The sequence below is a fragment of the Rhineura floridana genome, chromosome 13, assembly GCF_030035675.1.
Source record: "Rhineura floridana isolate rRhiFlo1 chromosome 13, rRhiFlo1.hap2, whole genome shotgun sequence".
Classification (NCBI taxonomy): Eukaryota; Metazoa; Chordata; class Lepidosauria; order Squamata; family Rhineuridae; genus Rhineura; species Rhineura floridana.
Genome location: NC_084492.1, coordinates 12,512,680 through 12,535,114, shown reverse-complemented (window position 1 = coordinate 12,535,114; position 22,435 = coordinate 12,512,680). Strand labels below are relative to the sequence as shown.

General features: G+C 43.8%; 1 protein-coding gene across 3 annotated transcripts in view; it reads left to right on the top strand.

The window, feature by feature from the left end:
- The window catches only part of CDYL2 (chromodomain Y like 2), a 115,553-nt gene that overhangs the window by 83,761 nt on the left and 9,357 nt on the right, over window positions 1-22,435 (top strand). For all 3 annotated transcript variants that reach the window (XM_061594164.1, XM_061594162.1, XM_061594163.1), the window contains exons 4-6: window positions 11,023-11,195; window positions 18,469-18,679; window positions 21,833-21,976. In XM_061594164.1, coding sequence (XP_061450148.1) covers window positions 11,023-11,195; window positions 18,469-18,679; window positions 21,833-21,976 — 528 coding nt within the window. The remainder of the gene's footprint in view (window positions 1-11,022; window positions 11,196-18,468; window positions 18,680-21,832; window positions 21,977-22,435) is intronic.

The window sequence follows — 22,435 nt, the reverse complement described above, 5'->3', positions numbered from 1 at the left end:
AATAAAAAGATCACTTCAGAGATAAGTGCATGTTGGATGTACAAAAGTTATACACAGTCTGTGCTAGTAGTATGACCAAACTACCTTGGCGATGTTTGCCAAAGGCTTGTTTTAGAAATCAGATGTGCTCATCTTAGGAATATGGGAGAAATTCAATTGCATTGCAAGCCAAATCTATCAAATTCTCACTTTCCTAAACAACATGAGAACTGAAACACAGCCATCCTTCAAAATTTGCACTTACCTGAATTTTGTGTTGCACTCCTCCAACCAATGTTTACAAAAATGCATATATGAGGAGGAGTATACGTGCATGAAACTGGATATATTCATGAAAATAACATACAAAACTGTGTTGTGTTAGGAGAAATGGCTTGCAAAAATGTGTACCATAGTCAAAACTGCATAGAAAATATGTTTATTAGCAGAAATTTGCACCAAAATGCTGAAGAATTTTCATGAGGATTTTTTTTAAAAAAAAATAGGGGAACGTATGCATAACATATGAGTGAAAACAGCACTAGGTATAAAAATGCATTATATAATGAGAAATGGTTTTCAAAAATATGTACATTGGTCAAAACTGCCCACAAAAATGTGTTTATTAGGAGAAATGCACACTGAAATGCTGGATAATTTTCACGAGGAAATCACAAATTGCTGCAGAAATGTGGAGAACTGAATTAAAGATGGGAAAAATGAAAAACTAAGAGAACAAAAATTGGCAGATCTTTCCATCCCTAGCTCATCCAGACCATCAACTACATACACCCAAAGCTAGTTCATGAGGATCTCGTTTATCGGCATGGCAGTTGGAGATAAAGGTGCTCTGGATGGCAACTCATTTCTTGCAGGTGCCATACGTTTGACACCAAGCAATGTCTCAAAGCCTCTGAGAGGTTTTGAAATGCAGGAAGTAGAGACTGCCTTTCAGTGCATGGTGGTCATAGGTTAGGAAGTGGAGCCTGGTTGATGGCTCTTGAGCTCTCAGGGGAAGAACCTGTCTGTCAAGGTCAGTGCCAGGCCTTGATGGGCCCTTAGTGTGGTGCCAGTGGTTGCCCCTCTAGAGCCAACCTGGACCCTCACTAGGGATGGGATCCGTTGGCCAGGGTTGGTTCAAAAGCATTCGATCGACCTAACAGGCCAGTATCAATTAGAGTTCATTGTTTGTCCACTACACACTGCTTTTACTGATCTGTTTTTTCCCCTCACAAAACAGATTGCTATTATCAGTATCTTGAAAGAAAATATCAATAATTTTAAAGGAAATATTGATATTTTGAATTGAAATATCTATATTTTAGAGGGTTTTTTTTAAAAAAAATCAATTTTCAAAAATAGCTGTAGCAAATCACTGCATCAGAATCCAATCCACAACTATAGAGAATAAGTGCATTAATGGAACAATTGATAGCGGAGTTCTAGCACATCCCAATCCCCCACCCAGCATTGGCATCATATTTGCTTCATGTCACAGTTGCAAAGCAATGAACAGTCACATATGAACGAGTCTTACATCATTCCTCTTGAAACTGGTATTTTATTTATGTATGACCTTTTCAACCTGCACTTCCTCTAGGAAGTTCAGGTATTCCTCCACACACACACATTATATCTACATAATAATCAAGTAAGGTAGGTTAGGCTGGGATGGGGAGAGTGACTGGTCCTCAGTTACCCAGTGAGCTTCATGACTAAGTAGGGATTTGAAACCTGGGTCTCCCCTGTCTTAGCCCAACACTCTAACACTCTACATCACACTGGCTCTTGCATCGGTCATTGCACTGAGCTTCAACTCCACCAATGCCATCACAAGGACAAACAAGGAGAGTGCTGTTGTGCTCAGGTCCTGCCTGTGGGCTTCCCTTGGGCATCTGGTTGGCCACTGGTTGGCCTGATCCAGCAGCCAGGCTCTTCTTACGTTCTTAATCCTAGACTGTGAAGGTTCATAAGCTGATAAGCATGTCAGTAGAGATACATAAAACAGCAATATATCCTATCACCAAAATACAACAAAGTGCGGGTGGGGAGCCACAATTCATAAAAAATCTGGAGAATATAATGCTTTATAAATTCCACTCAAATGACTCCAGGCTTGTTTACCGCCTTGATTATTGATCAAAGGAGTCCCCCATCAAGGGCCACTTCCCCAAAGCTTTTTGAATCTCTGCTCCACATTCTGAAATCGCAGTTTCCATTAGGGCTTTGTTTTCTCAAGGCAGCAGCTTCTGCTGCTTTATCCTCAATTAATTAACGCAGCCTCAGAACCTGATGATTGTATTTCAGTTCTTTTCATGGATAAAACAACAACAACAACAACAAACCAGGACAAATATTTTGCCTGGCAAAAGAGCCAAGCTTCCGCAGTAATGGGCTGTTAAAATTGTTTCTTCAGGGCTGTCTGAAATGAGAAATTAAAGTGAGGCAAATGAAGGTTTTAGGGGAACACTTTTATGAAGGTATTTAAGCATATCTCCTTCTTTGCACGGGCAGGAGGATGGAATCTCTTGTCCTCCAGATGTTGTTGGACTACAGCTGCCATCATCCTATGCTGCTGGGGCTGACGGGTGTTTGATTCCAACAACGGGTTCCTAAGAACATAAGAAGACCCAGGCTGGATCAGGCTAGTGGCCCATATAGCCCAGTGTCCTGTTCTCACAGCAGCCAACCAGATACCTGTGGAAAGCCCACAAGCTGGACCTGAGTGCAAGAGCACTCTCCCCTCCTACGGTTTCCAGCAACTGGTATTCAGTAGCATGCTGCCTGTAGGCTAACCATAGCCATCATGGTTAGTAGCCACTGATAGCCTTATCCTCCATATATTTGTCCAATCCTCTTTTAAAGCCATCTGGTGGCAGCTGGTGGCTCCATGTCAGTGGGGCAGTAGAATCCGCTCCCAGTTTTAGTCTGAACTTTCAAGAAACTGTCCCCTTGGATGCTTTTACTGTTTCCCACTGTAGCAACCAGCAGCCCTTCCAGACATTATTTTCATTGTGCATTCATGATGATTTTTGCTCATGGTGGTGTCAGGGTGCTTATACATGATCCCTCTTTCAATACGGTTTGCACCTGCAACAGTTTCAAGGCAGACATGCTGCTTATTTCCAGTCAGTGCATGTCCCACAGCTTCCACTGAAATCCTGTAATTTCTAATACCACAAATGTTGGGGGGGGTTGTCTCACTTTTGTTATGCTACATCACAAGAATGCCCCCCCCACAGGTAGCACAAGCATCTCATTGGGAAACATCACAGAAGACTGGGGAAGCATTGCAGAATAACTAATAAAGCGGAATGATGTGAGGACAGTCAAATATAAAGCCACCACTAATGCATTATTATTGCATCAATGACATATTGCAGAATATACCTGCAAAAGCATTTGTAAACTACTTAGTATTTTTAACATCTTTATGCTGTGGACAATTTTTTTTTTCAAAAAATTAAAAATTCAGTCTAAAGCAGCAACTACCCTGTCAGGAAGCTGGTATAGCAGCACCGCCCTAACCAGCAAGCAATTTCTGAACATGAATGAGGCAGGTGGGAATTTTCAGCAATTGAAATGATCCTGAGTGGGAAAACAGGTGTTTAAAAAACACTTAGCTTCTGATTTATTTTATCAAGACAATTTATACCCTGTCCTTCTGATGCAAAGCATCGCTCACGGCAGCATTTAAAATTACAACTCAAAAAAAAAAAAAAGATCAGTGAAAGTGACAGGGAGTAGTTAAAATCAAATTATTATGAAATCTTCTCAAAAACTAAAAACCTATTGGAACTTTTTTAAAAAAACATAGTGAAGGGAGGGGCCAACCTCACATCATGGGGCAAGGTGTTCAGTGCTGCCACTGAAAAGGCCCTGTCTCTACTTAACCAGCCATACCTCCTCTGTAGGCAGGACACAGAGAAGGGACTCCCCTAATGTTTGGAAGCTGGCAGGATATTATTTTTATCATTACTATTATCATTATTACGATTGCTTGTAGAGCCAGCAGGATAGTAGTAGTAATTGTTGTTGTTGTTGTTTTGTTGATAGTAGTAGTAGTAGTAGTAGTAGTAGTAGTAGTAGTATTCTTTGTAGTGGATAGTATTATTGTTAGCATTATTAATATTATTTGTTATTATTTTTATTTATTTATTTATTTCATGAATTGCTTTCCATGGGGTATTCCGATTTACAATATAATTAAAAGATATATAAAACAGTTACATATATAAAAAGGAGTTTTTTAAAAAATGGCATGTATGAAGACTATGGGTTGGATTCAACTAAGGCCTACTCAGAATAGATCAATTGAAATTAATGAACCTAAATTAGGTGTGCCCATTAATGTCAGTGGGTCTACTCTGAGTAGGACTAACATGGAATATCACCTTACGTGCAGTTTAAAACAGCAACAGCCCATACATAAAATCAATTAAAACCAGTACGGATGCCGACTGAGATAAAAGATCAGCAGGCTTGTGGAAAGAAAGCTTTATGATTCATTTCCTATGAAGCAGCTCAAAGCAATTTCACAATACAATAAAACCATATATAAAACAATTGCATGTGTAAAAGCAATTAAAAGCCATTACAGATGTAAAAACAGTTCCTATACAGGTAGAAGACTGGGATAAAAATCTCCACTTAGAAGGCTGGTGGAAGGCTTCTGTTCTCTGACTCCTGAGGAGAGCAGAAGAAGCTGTGTCAGCTGGTCTAGAGAAGATACAAGCCAGTCAGCTCTCAGAGAGCGCACCGCATACCAGTGGGACTCTCTTCTTTATCCTGAAGGAGGACAGGACAAAGCAGAAGCCATTCCAATACAAGTACAAAGAAGGGAACGAAAGGCAGTAATGATGGGAAGGACATTGCAGTGGTGGTGACCTGCAAGGTGTGTGTAATGTTTGTTTTTCTGTCTGAGAACAACATAGCGTACAAGTGCAAGCAGATGGCAGTGGTGGGTGGCCACACCGAAGAGTGTAAAAGAAAATGAAAAGTTCTTAGATAGAACGCTGGAACAACAACAGCAAAGAGAAGTACAGGAGATGGAAGACCAACAGCATGTTGAAGCAGAAAAGGGGAGTTTTGTGGAGAGCAACAACGAAGTGGAGGAAACTCCATGGAAAAGGGTGACAGGAGCAGAAGAGCGAGAAGACACCCTTCATCGGTGGAACTACAGAACTGCTTCTAGGCACTTGAGGAAAAGACTAGAGGACAGTCTGAAGGGGAAGAATTACAGGAGACCCCACGCGACAGCAAGCGAGATGCTGAAGCTCAGTCAAGCAGAGCCAATGAAACCATGCCCCATGACAAGAAGAAGAGAAGAGTACTAGTGGTGGGAGACTCCCTACTGCGTGGGATTGAAACCCAAGTATGCTGAGAAGATCCATAGACTCACCAGGTATGCTGCCTCCCTGGAGGATGGATTAGAGATGTGATGGAAGGGTTGCCATCACACATAAAGCCCACTGAGAGATATCCGTTTCTTTTCATCCACATGGGAACAAATAATACTGCCAAGCGGAGCTATGAAGAAATCACATCAGACTTTGAAGCTCTGGGAAGCAAACTCAAGGACTTTGGGGCCCAGATAGTTTTCTCACCCATCCTCCCAGTACTTAGAAGAGGAGTGGGAAGGGAAAGAAAAATACACTGGGTGAATGACTGGCTACGAAGGTGGTGACAACATGAGAGATTTGGATTCTGGGGCCACAAGCTACACTTCCTGGAAGATGGACTGCTGGCAAGTGATGGGTTGCACCTCACAAGAACTGGGAAGAATGGGTTTGGTCACAGCATGGAGAAATTCATCAGGAGAGCTTTAAACTGAATCCTAAAGGGAAGGGAGATGTAAACTTGGTGGTAATGACTAACAAAGGCTTGTGCACAGTATGAGGAACTGAGGGAACAGCTCTAATGGGGCCCAGTAATAGTCTTCATAAAAATGTAGGAAAGAAGCCAGGCCATAAATCACATGACTTTCAATGTCTGAATACTAATGCCCAAAGTATGGGAAACAAACAGGATGAACTTGAACTCTTAATACAGGAGAGTAAATACAACTTGATAGGTATAACTGAAACTTGGTGGGATGACTATCATGACTGGAATACAGCAATTGAAGGATATAACTAGTTCAAAAAGAACAGAAAGAATAGAAAGGGAGGCAGAGTTGTGCTATATGTTAAAAATATATCCTGCACTGAAAGACAGGAGGATGAGCTTGGGAGCTCCACCGAGAGTATCTGGATTAAAATTAATGGGACAAGGATTAAAAGGAACATGGTAGTTGGAGTCTACTACCGATTACCCAATCAAGGAGAAGATGAGGGTGAATTTTTTGCAAAGCAAATTGCCAATGTTTCAAGGAGATATGATGTAGTAGTAATGGGGAATTCAATTACCCTGATGTCTGTTGGGAGACAAATTCTGCCAAATACGGCCCCTCCAAGAAATTCCTGACTTGTGTTGGAGATAACTTTCTCCTGCAGAACATGGAGGAAGCAACTAGAGGATCAGCTATCCTTGACTTGATTCTAACCAACAGAGATGGCTTAGTGGATGAAGTGACAGTTACAGGAACTCTGGAGGAAAGTGACCATGCTCCACTTGATTTTAAAGGAAGCAAAAGCTGAGCCATACACATACCCTGGACTTCAGGAAAGCTGATTTTAATAAATTCAGAACAATGGCGAGTAAGGTTGTATGGCAAGTGACTCTAATGAGAAAAGGAGACCAAGATGGGTGGGAGTTTCTAAACGAAGAAAATCTAAAGGCACAATGGGAAACAATTCTGTCAAGGAAAAAAGGGGGAAGACAGCAGAAGAAGCCAATGTGGCTTCACAGAAAGCTCAGAGATGACCTGAAAACGAAAAAGGACACATACAGGAAGTGTAAGGAAGTCCAGACCACAAAGGAAGAGTACAGACAGGTAGCACAGAATTTCAGGGATGGCGTCAGGAAGGTTAAAGCTGAGAATGAGCTGAGGTTAGCGAGAGATGCCAAAAGCAACAAAAAAGCAGGTACATCCATAATAAAAGACAGAGAAAAGAAATGGTGGTACAGCTACTCAATGAGGATGGCAGAACGATAACAGATGACAAAAAGGCAGAAGTGCTCAATTTCTACTTTGGCTCAGTCTTCTCCCAAAAGAGGGTCTATGACCCTTCTGGGAAACATGAAGTTGAAGGGGCAGGATTGCAGCTTAAGATTGATAGACAAATGGTCAAGGAATGCCTAATCACTTTGAACAAGTTCAAATCTCCAGGACCTGATGAACTGGATCCTAGAGTATTGAAGGAACTGGCTGAAGAACTCTCAGAACCACTGTCTATTATCTTTGCAAAATTGTGGAGGATGGGTAAAGTGCCGGACAACTGGAAGAGGGCTAATGTTGTCCCAATCTTCAAAAAGGGCAAAAAGGAGGAACCAGGGAACTACAGACCAGTCACCCTGACATCGATCTGTGGAAAATTCTGGAGCAGATTATAAAAAAGTCAATATGTAAACACCTTGAAAACAATGCAATGATTACTAGAAGCCAACATGGATTTTTGAAGAACAAATCCTGCCAGACTAATCTTATCTCATTTTTTGATCAGGTAACCTCCCTGATAGACTATGGGAATGCTGTGGACGTAATATATCTTGATTTCATCAAAGCTTTTGACAAAATGTCCCATGATATTCTGATTAGCAAGCTAGCTAAATGTAGGCTGGATGAAACAAATATCAGGTAGACGCACAGTTGGCTACAGAATTGTACTCAGTGAGTGCCTATCTATGGGTCTTTCTCAGACTAGGGAGAGGTAACAAGCAGGGTACCGCAGGGCTTGGTCCTGGGTCCAGTGCTCTTCAACATTTTTATTAATGGCTTGCATGAGGAGGTGCAGGGAATACTTATAAAATTTGCAGATGATGCAAAATTGGGAGGAATAGCTAATGCCTTGGAAGACAGAAACAAAATTCAGAGGGCTCTTGATAGGCTGGAGCATTGGGCTGAAAACAACAGAATGAAATAAGTGCAAAGTTCTACACTTAGGAAAAAGAAACCAAATGCACAGTTATAAGATGGGGGATACTTGGCTCACCAATACGATGTTGATCATAAGCTGAATATTAGCCAACAGTGTGATGCATTGCAAAAAAGGCAAATGCTATTTTAGGCAGCTGTAACAGACTATAGTTTCCAAATGGTGTGAAGTATTGGTTCCAATCTATTAGGCACTGGTTAGGCCTCATCTTGAGTACTGTGTCCAATTCTGGACACCACACTTTAAGAAGGATGCAGACAAACTGGAACAGGTTCAGAGGAGGACAACAAGGATGAGCAGGGACTGGAAACGAAGCCCTATGAGGAGAGACTGAAAGAACTGGGCATGTTTAGTCTTGAGAAGAGAAGGCTAGGGGAGATATGATAGCACTGTTCAAGTACTTGAAAGGTTGCCACACAGAGGAGGGCCAGGATCTCTTCTCAATCGTCCCAGAGTGCAGGGCACAGAATAATGGGCTCAAGTTACAGGAAACCAGATTTCAACTGAACATCAGGGGGAAATCCTAACTTTTAGAGTGGTACAACAATGGAACCATTAACCATGGGAGATTGTTAAACTACTCTGGAATTAGTAGATTCCCAGGGGAGTACGGGTCTCCTCTCAGCACCCTTAACAAACTACAACTCCCAGGATTCTTGGGGGGAAGCCATGACTGCTGGAAGGAAGGGTGGGATATAAATCAAATAATTAATAAATAAATAAAGTGGTATCATAGGATTTTAAATGTATAGTGCAGATGGGCCCTGAGTTAAATCGGTTTGTTCAGGTTGCCTTGCCAATCTCTCCAAACGAAAGAGCAACACTCCTATCCCAAATGAATAGACCACAGGGGAAAAACCTTTCAAGTCTTTTCCATGTGTACATAGAATGCATATGAGTGAATATAAATTATATAGAAGAACAATAGAATACAGCCCTCTCGACATGTTAATTGCATGTAGGATGCACCACGTGATTAGTGGGGAATAGGGCCAATTGCGTGGAAACTGCTGTGCACACAGCTACTCGTGCCTAGCTTTGTCAGTGCAGACATCCACACCAATATGTGGACATCTGAGGTTGTCAGTGGTGTACCCCATGGGCGGGGCAGTGATGCAGCCCTGCTTCCCATTAATCATATGGTGCCTCCTTAACACAGTTCATGAATGAAGAGGGTTATATGCTGAATAAGGTGACTTTACCATCTCTATATTCCGAGATGCACTCTCAATGAATAGTGCCCCATATGTGCCTATTTTATCGCTTCGATCTGCGGAACCTGTCTGCTTTGCATTTGCAAGGAGTCAGTCCTTCAGTGTGGCAGCACCTGTGCTGTGGAACTCCCTGCCTGTTGACTTTGGACTGGCGCCCTTGCTATATTGTTTAAAATGTCTGCTGAAAACCTTTTTTTGTTTTCTACTCAGCGTATCCAGACATGTGATTTAGTCACATACCTGTTTTAAATACTGTATTGGTTTTATCTTTGGTTTTAATGATGATGAATTTACCTATTTTGTTTTTAGTCAAGTATGGATTTTAGCTGTATTTTATCTCCAGTTTTATTTGTACACTGCTTGGAGATACTTTTTTTTTATTAATCTGTCTATAAAATTTCTAATTGAAACATATTATTAACAACAACACACATATTCATATGTTTAAAAGGGCAGAGTTCCCCAATCATTGTGAACATTGTAGTGACCAGGAAAGACAGAAGCAATGGGCATGATCCTGCTCCTCCTGTGGTGTGTGCTTGGTTGCAGTGAGTCTGTGGCACCTCCAACAGTTCCTCCAGTTTACAAATGTGCCTGTGGGCCCAAAAGGGTTGGCAACCCCTGCTCCAAATATTGAGTCTAACACCGTTTTTTGAATTTCCGAAGGCATGAAAAGGGTGAATAGCTCACTTATCAAGGCTCTTCTGGTGTCCACACCACTCCACAATGCCTTTGTGTTGCAGAGGACAAGCTTTTCTGGAAGATAAGTAGGAGGGGGCTATTTCAGGAGTGACATCATGATGCCTTAGCAAGCCCCAAACCAGCCAGTGGACTTAAATTTGCCGCCTCCTTATTTTGCTTTCAAAGTTGGAAAGCATCTGATAAATAATGGCTATAGAGCAGGGTTGGCCAATGTGGTGCACTCCAGATGTTGTTGGACTCTCACTCCCATCAGCCCAGCAAGCATGACCCGTGGGCAACAGCAATGGGGGTTGAAGTCCAACAACATCTGGAGGCCACCACATTAGCTACCCCAGAATACAGCAGATATTTGAAATATGCAGTTTTTTGCAGTGAGGGGGATCCATGTAGCTGAAAACCATGGCTTATATCCAGTGTAGCACGTAGTGATATACTTGTTCTGCTGGTGAAAAGTTTCCTAACAGCAGAATGTTGTTGCGCATGAAGAATGCATAAGCAGATTGCAGGTAACTTTGCTGCGTAATAGTTTGCGTTGGATTCCTCTGTTGCACAGCATTAAAACTCACCCATCTGCTAGTGCATGAGCCCTGGTGTTAGGGTCAGGTGACCAGTTAGGGTTAGCACTAGAGATGGGGTTCGATAGCTGGTTCCTCTCCATTTGAATTTCAGTACTGATCCATCATTTTTTTGTTCCTGGTTGTTTGTGCAGTTGCCAATTCACGGGTTTTTTCCAACAAAAACAAAAACATAATTGCTAATGAAATGCCTATGCTGTAGGCACTTGTTCCACTGAGTTAAGTTAAGAGGAAAGCAGATTATGAAGACAGTAACATAAAATTCAGTGCGGATTTTAAAAAAGAAAAAAGCTGTGCCAATGACAGCCGCAACCTGGTCCGAAAACAATGCAGATTGTTGAATTATGTCAAAATCTGGTAATAAATCCGATTTAGCGAATAGTCTCCCCCATCCCTAGTTAGCAGACAGAGAATGTTGGATAGAGCCCCATGCAACTATCCCTTTGTCCAATTGCGGGGGGGCGGCAGCGATCACCTTAGTTATGCGTGTCAACAAGCTGTTCTTGTTCTCCACAGATCATGAAGGAGGTCCGGAGAGCACTGTGCAACGCATCCGCCGATGACAGCAAACTCCTGCTTCTCAGCGCGGTGGGCAGCGTGTTCTGCAGCGGCCTAGATTATTCCTATTTAATTGGCAGGTTGTCCAGCGACCGAAGAAAAGAAAGCACTAGGATTGCAGAAGCTATAAGGTGACTTCATCTTGCTGTTGTCACTGAGGAAATGCAATGTGTAGGAAGTGGGAAGATTTTAAGATTTTTTTATTTTAGTTGTCTGCGGGGGCAAAAGGGGGGCAAAAGGGGGGCAAAAGGGGGGCACTGCATGTTTACAGGTTTTATTTGTTTATAAAGACACTAGCAGCCTTGTACCCAGCATTGCTCGGGAAATTCTAAGAAGCAAATAAAAAAAAAGTGCAGTTTTGAAATCAGTGGTTAAAATCAGTGCAGTTTTGAAAGGTTCAGTCCACCATCATGATTCCAAATGGTGTCCAGTTGTATCCAAACATGGACAAAAACCTGCTCCTTGATCTCAGGAATTATAATGCAAAATTTGGTTATGAGATCTTAAGAAGTGTCCAACTGTGTAGAAAACAAACAACTTTCCAAAATATATAGTAGATAGTGTCCTCCACTTTCAGTTCCACGGGGGGCCCTCCAAGGAGCTTATGATGAAGGTTAATGTTGATTATGTGCCAGCCTCTGTGACACAGACTTGCATACCAAATGAAGAAACCATGTCTGTGTTTGTGGATGAATAAATAAAATTCAATTTTATTAGCTGGTCTAAGTACACTTCTACATGCACTTAATCAGGGAATAAGCCCCACTGAACTCTGTGGGAGGTTGTGTCTGCATAAATATTCACTGGGATTAACTAAAATGACTTAAACACCCAGGTTCCCATACCTTGTGAATTGCTTCCCAATAAAAATGAGGTGAAGGTCAACCAACTCCACCTGCCTCCCAAGAAGTGGCTCACAGATGATTCACTGTTGCGCGACAAGGTGGCAGGGAGGTCGGCGCAGTGCAAACCCACTAACAGGGTCACCAGGTTGGTGCCACCAGTGCGTTTGCACCTCTCCAACTTCCCTGCCACCTCACTCCTCCCCCATCCCTCTCAGTAAACAGCAGAGACCCACCTACTAGGAAGCTAGCATAGCAACTCCATTCCACCAGGCAAGCCACTTCTTCTCCATCAAAGCCAGTTTGGTGTAGTGGTTAGGGCCTGGGAGACCAGAGTGCCAATCCCCACTCAGCTGTGAAGCTCACTGGGTCACCTGGGGCCAGTCACCTTAGCCTGACCTACCTTACAGGGCTGTTGTGAGGATGAAATGGGGACTAGGGAGTACCAGGTACTCCACCTTGAGCTCCTCAGAGGAAAGGTGGGATATGAATGTAATAATGAATAAAACAACAAAGGGTGATATTCAATGCTATTCCTACTCAGAGTAGACCCACTGAAGTTAATAGACATGACTGACTTAGGTTCATTAATTTCAATGGGTCTACTCTTAGTAGGACTTAACTTGAACACAATCCATTCTCTGGGCAGTTCAGTCACCCTGATCCAGTAGTTCCTCGAAGATGACAAGCAACCAACTCACAAAGTTCTCTTCCCTTGGCTCTAGCCCAACTTTTACCGACCTGAGGCTTTCCAGATGTTTTGCAACCCGCATCAACTCCAGCCAGCACAGCCATATTGTCTACTCCAGCATAGCTGTGCTGGCCGGGGCTGACGGGAGCTGTAGTCCAAGACATCTGGAGGGCACCAGGTTGGCAAAGCCTGCTCTAGCCATTAAATTACTGAGGGAGAGATACATCTGGCCTCTAATGCGCATAAATACATCAAGAGTCCATGCAGCCTGCCATTTCACAAGCTGCCGCCACCCAGGTGTATTTTGAATTTTGGGCAACGTATTGTAGGGCAATTACTTTTTCATTCTTTATCATTATCCTGAAGAACAGTCTATAAATCAGTGCAGGACAAACTAAATGAATACAGCCACTACAACTCCCATCAGTCCTGCCCATTGGCCATGTGGCATGGGCTGATGGGACCTGGAGTCCAAATATATCTGGATGGCCACAGGTTCCCCATCCTTGACTTGGGCCGTGATCTTTGGTAGAAGATGTTGACAGGTGTCAGTTGTGAAATGCGGAAGGGTGTGGCTCTACTAGGGAAATGAATGCCTCCTTCACCAATATGAAGTACAAGCCCTGCAGAGGTCTTCATTGTTGCTTTCCTTCCTTCTTGCATGCCAGATATTTCTTTCTTTGTTTAAGACATTGGCATACCACTTAATTTTTCACATTTCTGAGCAGTGTACTTCAAAACCAGAAAATGAAACAGTAAAACCATGCAATTTTATCATAGAACTGAACATACTTTAAAATGTTTGCTGGAACAAGCAAGTCTTAGTCATGCACCTGGAGTTCAGCAAGGAGGGTGCCTGTCCAATCTCAGTTGGGAGGGAGTATTCACTACACTGAATAGACCAGTTCTAGTCATTACAAGCCGTGCATCTAAGCCATGTGGGCCACCCCAAGATCCCCCAAAGATCTCAGTGATGGATGAGGCTGTCCTTAAGATATCCTGGACCCACATTGTTAAGGGTCTTGCACATTAATACAAGAACCTTGAACCTGGCCTGGTAACATATGGGCAGCCAGTGCAAGCTTTTAAGCATCAGAGTTATGTGCTGGCGGTAGACTGCATGGCTTCAGCGCATTCATAAATTCCAGCACTTAAATGATTCTTAGCACGGCTCCATTGCTTGATTAAAACAGGATCCTGCTATATTGCAGAGCCTAACTAAAGAGGAGTTCAGTTATTTTTCTTAGAAGTAAAATGATTTCATTTACATGTAAATGGATTCCCAGAGTTAAAATGCGGACTTGCTTTAATATGTCTCATATTATTTTTAATAGAAATCTGCCTAGTATGAAGCACATTCTTTAAATACATTGCCAAATGTGCTCCTACTCTGCTTAAAGGCTGATCCAAAACTGCTGCCAGCTGGTGTCCGTATAATCATCCCCCATTTGTGCCAATTATATTTCTGGCTGGCCATTTCATTTGGGAAGGGCCAAAGCTCACTGGTTGATAAGCACGTGCTTTGCATGCAGAAGGTTCCAGTTCCAGTCCCCAGCGTCTCCAGGTAGGGCTGGCAAAGGCTCCTGTCTGAAATCTTGGACAGGCACTGCCAGAGTAGCCAGTCCTGAGCTGCATGGACCAATTGTCTAACTCTGTATAAGGTACCTTCCTTTGTCCCTGGAAATGGTGTTTAGTACTGTGCTGAATGTTTTTCCTAGGGAAATCTTGGCTCAGATTGGGGGCAATCTCAGGAAGCTTTCAAAAAGTTCAGGAGCCTGCAAGGTCATAAAGTGTGGGGAACCTTTTTCAGTCTAAGGGCCACATTCCCTTCTGGGCAGCCTTCCGGGGGCCACATGCCAGCAGTGGGAGAGGCCAGAAGCAAAGGAGAGCAGAGCAGTAAATATACCTTTAACCTTTGTACAATAGGCTAATTTCTTCATACTCTCACATTCCTCTGTATTATTATTATAAATTTATTTATATCCCAACTTTCGGCCAAAGGCCCTCACGGCGGCTTACAAAGAAAAATAAACACAAGTATAAAAATACATCAATGAAAACAATACAATTCACAAAAATCAAACTAAACAACAAACATTATTAAGAAAAAAAATATGTCTATATGCCCACTGGACAAAGGTGGTGCCTGGGGTCTTACCCAGACTGCACTTTGCAGTACATTCAGCCACCTGTAGGCAAAGTAAAATAAGTTTAAAAACAAAGAGAGGGAAAAGCAAAAGACCAGGGGCTAACCCTCCCTGGGCCACCCCCTAACAAATGCCCCTGCCCTGAAACACCTGCCAGTTTGTTCTGGGTCAGGTATAGGGATCCTTTGGCCCTCCAGATGTTGGTGAACTACAACTCCCATCAGTCCCAGCAGGCATGGCCAATACCAGAATGGTGGGAGTTGTAGTTTGGCAACATCTGGAGGGCTAAAGGATCCCTATACCTGACCCTGTCTTCATTTGGACAAGCAAGAAATACAATCAAGAGCGCATTCCAGCCAGGCAAAAGCACTCCAGGAGGGTGCCAAGCAGCGCTGGGGAGGGATTTGGTTCAGGATGGTGTATGGCCTGTGGAGAGTCCCGAGGGCCAGATGGAGAGTCCTGGGGGCCGCAGCTGGACCCCGGGCCTGAGGTTCTCTGTCCCTGTCATAAAACATATACGTATTTCAGGATCAGCTGTTTTAAAAATATTTGGTGTTGTGCGTGTGTGTGTGTTTTAAGGCACAGAATGCTCATGTAGCATTTTACAAATTAAAAATAGGCCGCCAGCCCATTTGAAGAAGAGTAACAGCTGAACCAGCACTGGATTCACTGGTGTGTGTGCCAGTAGTTATATCTGCAAAGCCAACCCAGATGTAGGGCTCACATTGCAGCTGAAGGACATCTGTCTTCACCCTCAGTTGAAGAGCTTTCAATAAACCATCCCGAGCCAAGATGGATAGGATTGTCCGAGGGCTTTTACATTCTAGCCCTCAGGATATTATAGAACCTTCAGAATCCCGCTGTAACGAGTTCGCTGGGCACTTCCAAGATAAAATCTCTTGCATCTGCCGGGACTTAGACTCCAGTATTATGGCAGTTGAACCTAATGAGGTATCCGGAGCACGGTCTTGTCCTCATTTATTGGATGAGTTTCAGTTGGTTCAGCTTGAGGACGTTGACAAGGTGCTTGGACTGGTGCGTGCAACCACCTCTGTACTGGATCCTTGCCCCTCTTGGCTAGTGAAAGCTGGCAGGGTTGGAACAGCCGGCTGGGCCAGGGAAGTGATAAATGCCTCCTTGAGGGATGGAGTGGTCCCTAGTTGCTTAAAAGAGGCAATAGTGAGACCACTCCTGAAGAAACCTTCCCTGGACCCAGATAATTTGAACAACTATAGACCGGTAGCGAATGTTCCATTCCTGGGAAAGGTCTTAGAACGGGTGGTCGCCAACCAGCTCCAGGTGCTCTTGGATGAAACCGATTATCTAGATCCGTTTCAATCCGGTTTTAGGCCCGGTTTTGGCACTGAAACAACCTTGGTCGCCCTGTATGATGACCTATGCCGGGAGAGGGACAGAGGGAGTGTTACTCTGTTGATTCTCCTTGATCCCTCAGCTGCTTTTGATACCATCGACCATGGTATCCTTCTGGAGAGACTCATGGAGTTGGGAGTTGGAGGTACTGCTTGGCAGTGGCTCTGCTCCTACTTGGTGGATCGTCTCCAGAGGGTAGGGCTTGGGGAGCATGGATCGATACCCTGGACTCTCCATTGTGGAGTCCCGCAGGGATCGGTCTTGTCCCCTATGCTTTTTAACATCTACATGAAGCCGCTGGGTGCGATCATCAGGAGCTTTGGAGTGCGTTGTCACCAGTATGCTGATGACACGCAACTCTATTTCTCCTTTTCATCTTCTTCAGGTGAGGCTGTTAATGTGCTGAACCGCTGCCTGGCCGCGATAATGGACTGGATGAGAGCTAATAAACTGAGGCTCAATCCTGACAAGACTGAGACACTGTTGGTGAGTGCCTTCTCTGACCAGATGGTGGATCTTCAACCTGTTCTAGATGGGGTTACACTCCCCCTGAAGGAACAGGTTCGTAGCTTGGGGGTTCTTTTCGATCCATTCCTGTCTCTCGAGGCGCAGGTGGCCTCGGTGGCATGGAATGTGTTCTATCACCTTTGGTTGGTAGCCCAGCTACGTCCCTATCTGGAAAGCGACGACCTCGCCTCAGTTGTGCATGCTCTGGTAACCTCTAGATTGGATTACTGCAATGCGCTCTATGTGGGGCTGCCTTGGAAGACAGTTCGGAAACTACAGCTGGTGCAGAACGCAGCTGCTAGACTGCTGACGAGGACTAGGCGGTCCGCACATATAACACCTGCTCTGGCTCGTTTGCACTGGCTGCCTATCCGTTTCCGGGCTAAATTCAAAGTGCTAGTTTTGACTTATAAAGCCTTACACGGCGTGAGACCACAATACCTGGCGGAACGCCTCTCCCGATATGAACCTACCCGTTCACTACGTTCAACATCTAAGGCCCTCCTCCGAGTTCCGACTCACAGAGAAGCTCGGAGGGTCGTAACAAGATCTAGGGCCTTTTCAGTGGCTGCCCCCGAATTATGGAACAGTCTCCCCGATGAGGTTCGCCTGGCCCCTACACTTTTATCTTTTCGGCACCAGGTGAAAACCTTATTCTCCCAGGCATTTTAATCTATTTTTAAGCTTTTAACATATATTTGGTTTTTTATTGTTTGGTATTTATGCTCTACTGTTTTGTGATTTTATTGTATTTTATCCTATGTTGTTCACTGCCCTGAGAGCCTTCGGGCTGTGGGCGGTATATAAATCGAATTAAATAAATAAATAAATAAATAAATAAAAGGCAGTAGCTCCGTGGAAGAGCATCTGCTTTGTATGCAGAAGGTTCCAGGTTCAATCCCTGGCATCTCCAGGTAGGACTGGGAGAGAATCCTACCTTAAACCCTGGAGAACTTCTGCCAGTCCTTGTAGCCAATGCTGGCTAGGTGGACCAATGATCTGACTCAGGGTAAGGCAGCTTCCTATGTTCCTATGGAGACACCATAGTTTGCAATGGAGGCTCCATATTCAGAGGACATCTGAGTACCCTCTGATAGGGATAGAAAGACCCATCCGTTTTGGTTCTCTCACTTTCTCAGTTCTCCAGTCATAAATTCAGTTCTCATTTCTGCAGCAATTTGTGAAGTATATTTTCTTCAAAAAATCCTTATGGAAATATTCCAGCATTTTAATGCAAATTTCTCCTAATAAACACATTTCTGTTGGCAGTTTTGACAAATGTACATGTTTTTGCTAGCCTCATCATATAATGCAATTTTGCATGTTATTTTCACTTACATATTCATTTTTATGCATGTTTTCCCCTAACATACACTGCATTGCAAAATTCAAATAAGTGCAAATTTTGAAGGATGGCTGTGTTTTGGTTCTCATGTTGCGGTGGAAAGTGCAAATCTGATAGATTCAACTTGAAATGCAAACTGAATCGAAATTCTCACCCATCCCTACCCCCTGATGCAGACAAGTAAGGTGGGGTGGCTATCTCCAGTGGGCTTTGCTTGTGTACTTTTCTAACTTCACAAACTTGGGTCTGATCCAGCACTGCCGTTCTGAGGTTTGTCTGTTTTATTATGATAATATACAGACAACGAATACAAAAAGGTTTCCAACCAGAGTGCAGCATGCTAAAAACAAAATAAAACTATAGAATAACAGGTTCTGCATTAAAAAGTATTCATTCTCAGAATTGCCAGCAATTTAAAATGGGAATTATTTCCCAATGGGATGACTGATGTTTTGTGGAACTGTGATTCATAACAGCCTTTCTTCTCCTCTCAAATTATAGGGATTTTGTCAAAGCTTTTATCCAGTTTAAGAAGCCAATCGTGGTTGCAATCAACGGCCCTGCTCTAGGCCTAGGGGCTTCCATTTTACCACTCTGCGATATTGTCTGGGCAAGCGAAAAGGCCTGGTTTCAGACACCCTATGCAACTATCCGTCTCACTCCAGCAGGCTGCTCATCATATACATTTCCACAGATTCTGGGTGTTGCTTTGGTAAGCTTGCTTCTTCCTCTGTGGTTTCTTTGATCTACATCCAGACAAATGGCTTGGATCCACAGGTACCCTTATGCAACTGCAAAACCTCATTGGCTCACTTCCGACTTAGGCCCATCCACACTATACTATTTAAAGCGGTATCATATCACTTGAAACTGGGCTTCCCCCCCAAAATTCCAGGAAACTGTAGTTTGTGAAGGGCTGCTGAGAGTTGTTTGGATAGCCCACTATTCCCCTCACAGAGCTGAAATTTCCTGAGTGGCTTAGCATTCAATCCCACGATTCTTTGGGGGCAGCCCTGACTGTTTAAAGTGGAATGATACTGCTTTAAATGTATAGTGCATATAGGACCTTAGTGGAACAGCATTGTGCCAAAGAAGTGAACTGAATCTAGAGGTGCTCTTCAGTGTACAAATTCTCACTCACCCCTTTGCACAACATTGCTTGCTGTTTTCCTCTCTGGGTCCTGTACATTTACAGTGGTGAATCCCTTTCACAAACCAAGGCCTAATGCAGGGGTAGGGAACCTTTTTCAGCTTGAGGGCCACATTCCCTCATAGGAAATCGTCTGGGGGCCACATGCTACTGATGGGTGAAGCCAGAAGCAAAATTGGGCATTATCACAGTTCAAGAGCACATTTCAGCCAGACAAAAGCACTTGAGGAATGCAAGGGGCAGGGGCAGAATGAACACAGCTTGAGAGAGTCCTGAGGGCTGGCTACAGAGATCTGGAGGGTTGTGTTTGGCCCCTAAGCCTGAGTTTCCGCACCCTTGCCCTCATGCCTATGGTGCATGCCATTCCGTACTGGAAAGAACTTGGTGCAGCCCCTTGCGAGCATGGCCACTTTTTATGGCCAGACCCTGAGTTCCAAGCAAACCCTACCAGCTGAGGTGCTGTTTTGCCAACAGGCAAGAAAATTCAAGAGATTCCAGAGGCAATGAGCACTCAAGTGGAATGAGCACTCAAGTAGAAAAAAAGTTTTACAATGCTTTAATTGGAAGATTTAGCATTTTATTACAGGCAAGGCACTTAAACAGATAAAAGCAGCTCCTGAGCACAGTTGTCATCTTACATCTCCTTTCTGTTGTCCAGGAGCCCCAGATAAGAACAATGGAGAGATCCCATTTGGCCACCCACTTACACAACACCGCACCGATGGTCTTTGTTGAAGCCCCCTGAGCAGGAGTTAGGGGCCTTTATTTATACCCAAAAGAGCCCCTGGACTTGGGTACAGGTTTGCACCTGTGACTTTAAGTAGCTACACCTGTGGGGATGTTTTTTTTTAATTTGAGTCTCACACTTCTGCCTTTGTTTATCAGTTTTGTTGGTCAGTGTGCTGGCTTTGTAGCAGCCTGAGTCATTGCACTGCCAGCTCTAGCAGTGTGTGAAAACATCTTTCCTAATGATCTGTTGGCATCCACTATCTATTTTTGGCAACGAAGAGCCTCTCTTAGCTCATCTGCATTAAATAAACAAAGCTTCTTAGACTTATGTACTATTCTATTCTACATAGGCTGGGTAAGATTGCATGCCCAAGGCCCCCCTGGCTGGGATGCAGGGGCATGGGACAAGAGCATGGGACAGGGAATTGAGCATGCCATCCTAAACTTCCTCGTTACATTGAGATGTCTTGCAGTCATTTTCCCATACAGGTACATGCAGTTCCATTGGCTGCTTAGGGATTTAAAATGGCTTCTGCAAGCCTTTTCCAGCGTATGTGCCCTAGCCATTAGAGCTCTCTTTCCTATGAAGAACTGCATGCATCCCATGTACCGGCATGTAGTTGTTGTATAATCCCTTCACATGCTACTCCAGTTAATTACTTAGCAATTAGTTAATTGTTGCATCGTCTTCTATTTTTTCAGCCCAAGAGCCACATTCCCTCAAAGACCATGGGTTGTATTCAGCTAAGTTCTACTCAGAGTAGACCCATTGAAAGGAATGAACTCAAGGTAGTCATGTCCAACTGAACTTGTAACTGGAAAAATGAGAAACTGGAAGGCACAGATTTGCGTAACCCTTTAGAGCACCATCAACAACTTCCTTATCAGGCTCGCTCTACCTCTGGTTTGGAGAGAGCGGTTAAGACTTCTTTTATTTATTCATTTGAAAAGCTTTTGACAGTGCAAACCTATGCGTGCTCACTCAGAAATAAGTGCCACCGGGTACAGGCATGCTTACAGACATAGATAAGTGTGCATAGGATTGCAACCTGAAGCATTTCCAGGATTCTTTGGGCAGAGTCATCTGCTTTAATTGTATGCTTCAAATGTATGGAGTGTACTAGGAATCGAAAGATCTTTCAATTTCAGTTCTCTCAGTTTCTCATTTTTTCCAATTTTAAATTCAGTTCTCCATGTTTCTGCAGCAATTTGTGATTATTTTTTTTAAATCCAGCATTTTAGTGTGAATTTCTCGGAATAAACATACAGTATTTTTATAGGCCGTTTTAACCAATGTACACATTTTTGCAAGCCATCTCTCCTCATATAATGCGTTGTTGCATGTTATTTTACGCACACTTTCCCCTAACATATGCATTTTTGTCAACATTCTCTGGTTGGAGAACTACATAGCAACATTTGGATAGGTGCAAATTTCAAAGAACGGACATGTTTCGGTTTTGGGAAGTGTGCCTTCGATAGATTCAGCTTGACATGCGAACTGAATCAAAATGCTCGCCCATCCATAGTGTGTACACAGTCTAAGTCTAAAATGACACCCTTGAGGCTGCCACAAGTTTTATGCTGTAGGAACTATTTGCACCCAGTTGTGCTGGAGAAGAACTACTCCAGCTTGTTCTCCTCTCCGACAGAACAGAGGTTCTTAACCTGAGTATCTTAGGGGAAGGGCAGTAGCTCAGGGTAGAACATCTGCCTTGCATGCAGAAGGTCCCAGATTCAATCCCCAGCATCTCCAGGTAGGGCTAAGAGAGACTCCATGCCTGAAATCCTGAACAGCCACTGCCAGTCAGTGTAGACAGTACTGTGCTAGATGGACCAATGGCCTGATGTAGCTTATATTCCTGTGTTCAGCCATAGCAACAGGAAGCCAGAGTTGGGACCTGACAGTTTTGTCCAGGTTCCCCAGTCAGCTCCACGAGCCTCGTTTCCGCCCCAACGTCTTCACTCCAATGTGTTTGGTTGCAGGCAAATGAAATGTTGTTCTGTGGACGGAAACTAACAGCGCAAGAAGCCTGCAGCAGAGGCCTCGTCTCCCAAGTCTTTTGGCCCACAACATTTGGGCAAGAAGTGATGCTGAGAGTGAAGGAAATGGCATCCTGCAGTGCAGTGGTAAGTAATGTGTGGCAGCTGGTATTGCCTAAGCCTATGACTCGGGAAGCCCCCAGTTCAGATCTCATCCCTTCCAGAATCTCACTAGAGATGGCATTAGGTGAGCCTCATTGACCTACCTTACCAGGTTGTTGTAACGGATTACAAGACGCTAAAAGAAAGAAATGCCTTTCAAGACCCTATATACGTAATCATATTATGTTGGAGTTGTTGTTAAAGCCTTTGGGGGCTTTTTGAAGAGAATTGGTGTAAGAATCCCTGAAGAGCCCTGCTGAATCAGGCCAAAGGCCCCTCTGGTCCAGCTTCCTGTTCTGACAGTGGCCAGCCACATGCCCGTGGGAAGCCCACCAGCAGGACCTGAGCGCAGCATGTGGTTTCCAGCAGCTGCCATTCAGAGGCTGCTGCCTCCGACTATGGCAAGAGTGCTTCATCCGTTCTGGATATTTTTTTCTCCTAGGT